The following is a 1,169-nucleotide window of genomic DNA, read 5'->3' as shown; positions in this document are numbered from 1 at the left end:
ACTAAGCTAGCAGCCGTGTGGGAACTGCAGGTGTCTCAGCGGTGCTGATGTCTGTCCTCTGTGTCCTGAGCTGAGCAGAGCAGCTGTCAGACACAGCAGTGAAAATCCTAAATACTCCCACTGCATGGAGACGTGTCTCTGGTTGCTGAAGGCTTCTGTCTTGTTTTCGGCTGCAGGCTAACCCTGAGCTAGCAGCTATCTGGGCCGTCGGCCAGCGCATTTGGCAGAGAGACTTCCCGGGGATCTACACGGCCATCGCAGCCCACCAGTGGTCCGAGAATATCCTGCCTGTCATGGAGGCCCTCAGAGGTAACTTCATGCAGAAAAACACTTCAGCATATCAGACACATCACTGAGCAGCTGCAGCGCTATCTCCAGGGTTAGCTACAGCAGCTAGCTGCAGGGCTATCTCCAGGGTTAGCTACAGCAGCTAGCTGCAGCGCTATCTCCAGGGTTAGCTACAGCAGCTAGCTGCAGGGCTATCTCCAGGGTTAGCTACAGCAGCTAGCTGCAGGGCTAGCCTCCTGCCYCGGCGCTGTGATCTCTGGGTTTTCTCCTGCAGACGTCAGCAGGTGTTTATTGCGTCCTGAGTGATTGTGGCGTTGCTGTTGGTTGTGCAACAGTTTAAAATAACTTCTGGATGTTGATCTGCTGTTGATGTCATAAACGTGTTTCATCAGACGTTTGGTAACRGCTGGCAGCTCTAATAAAACCGCCAGTAAACATTTGGATTTGTTGATGTTAGAGTTTCTGTTGAATTTGTTCCAGTTTGACTCGTTTCAGACGTTTGAGGATTTTACTTGTTGACCATCGTTGTGTTTCTGGGAGGATGACCTTCATCTACCCTGGAGCTGCTGATGCCTTCCTGCCCTGGCGTTGGGCTAACTCACCTGTAGACGCCACGGCCGCAGTGGACACGCGTCCGCTGATCTGCTAACAGTGGAGCTAATTGATTTTTAGCATTTTTGCTAACTTTGTAAAAGCTTAGCTTCYCCTCWATACATTTTTCTGGATAAACTCCAAAGCTCTAATTTACGTGGCTGTTTTTAAACTTTCAGATGAGTAAAGTTCAACATTTGTTTTGAAATGTTGCTTAGTGGCTGTTTAAAATCCTTTCTACTCATGCTCTTATTTTGAAGTGGGTGAAGTCTGATCACGCAGAAGCTTTT

General features: G+C 48.8%; 1 protein-coding gene across 1 annotated transcript in view; it reads left to right on the top strand.

The window, feature by feature from the left end:
- Positions 1-1,163, top strand: part of cops8 (COP9 signalosome subunit 8) — a 7,135-nt gene extending 5,972 nt beyond the window's left edge. The window contains 1 exon segment of the mRNA XM_008403369.2: positions 122-1,163. Within this exon segment, the coding sequence (XP_008401591.1) occupies positions 122-356 (235 nt within the window). The 3' untranslated portion in view covers positions 357-1,163.
- Positions 1,164-1,169: the final 6 nt, after the last annotated feature.

This window comes from Poecilia reticulata, unplaced genomic scaffold, assembly GCF_000633615.1.
Source record: "Poecilia reticulata strain Guanapo unplaced genomic scaffold, Guppy_female_1.0+MT scaffold_510, whole genome shotgun sequence".
NCBI lineage: Eukaryota > Metazoa > Chordata > Actinopteri > Cyprinodontiformes > Poeciliidae > Poecilia > Poecilia reticulata.
This window is presented reverse-complemented; position numbering and strand designations above follow the sequence as displayed.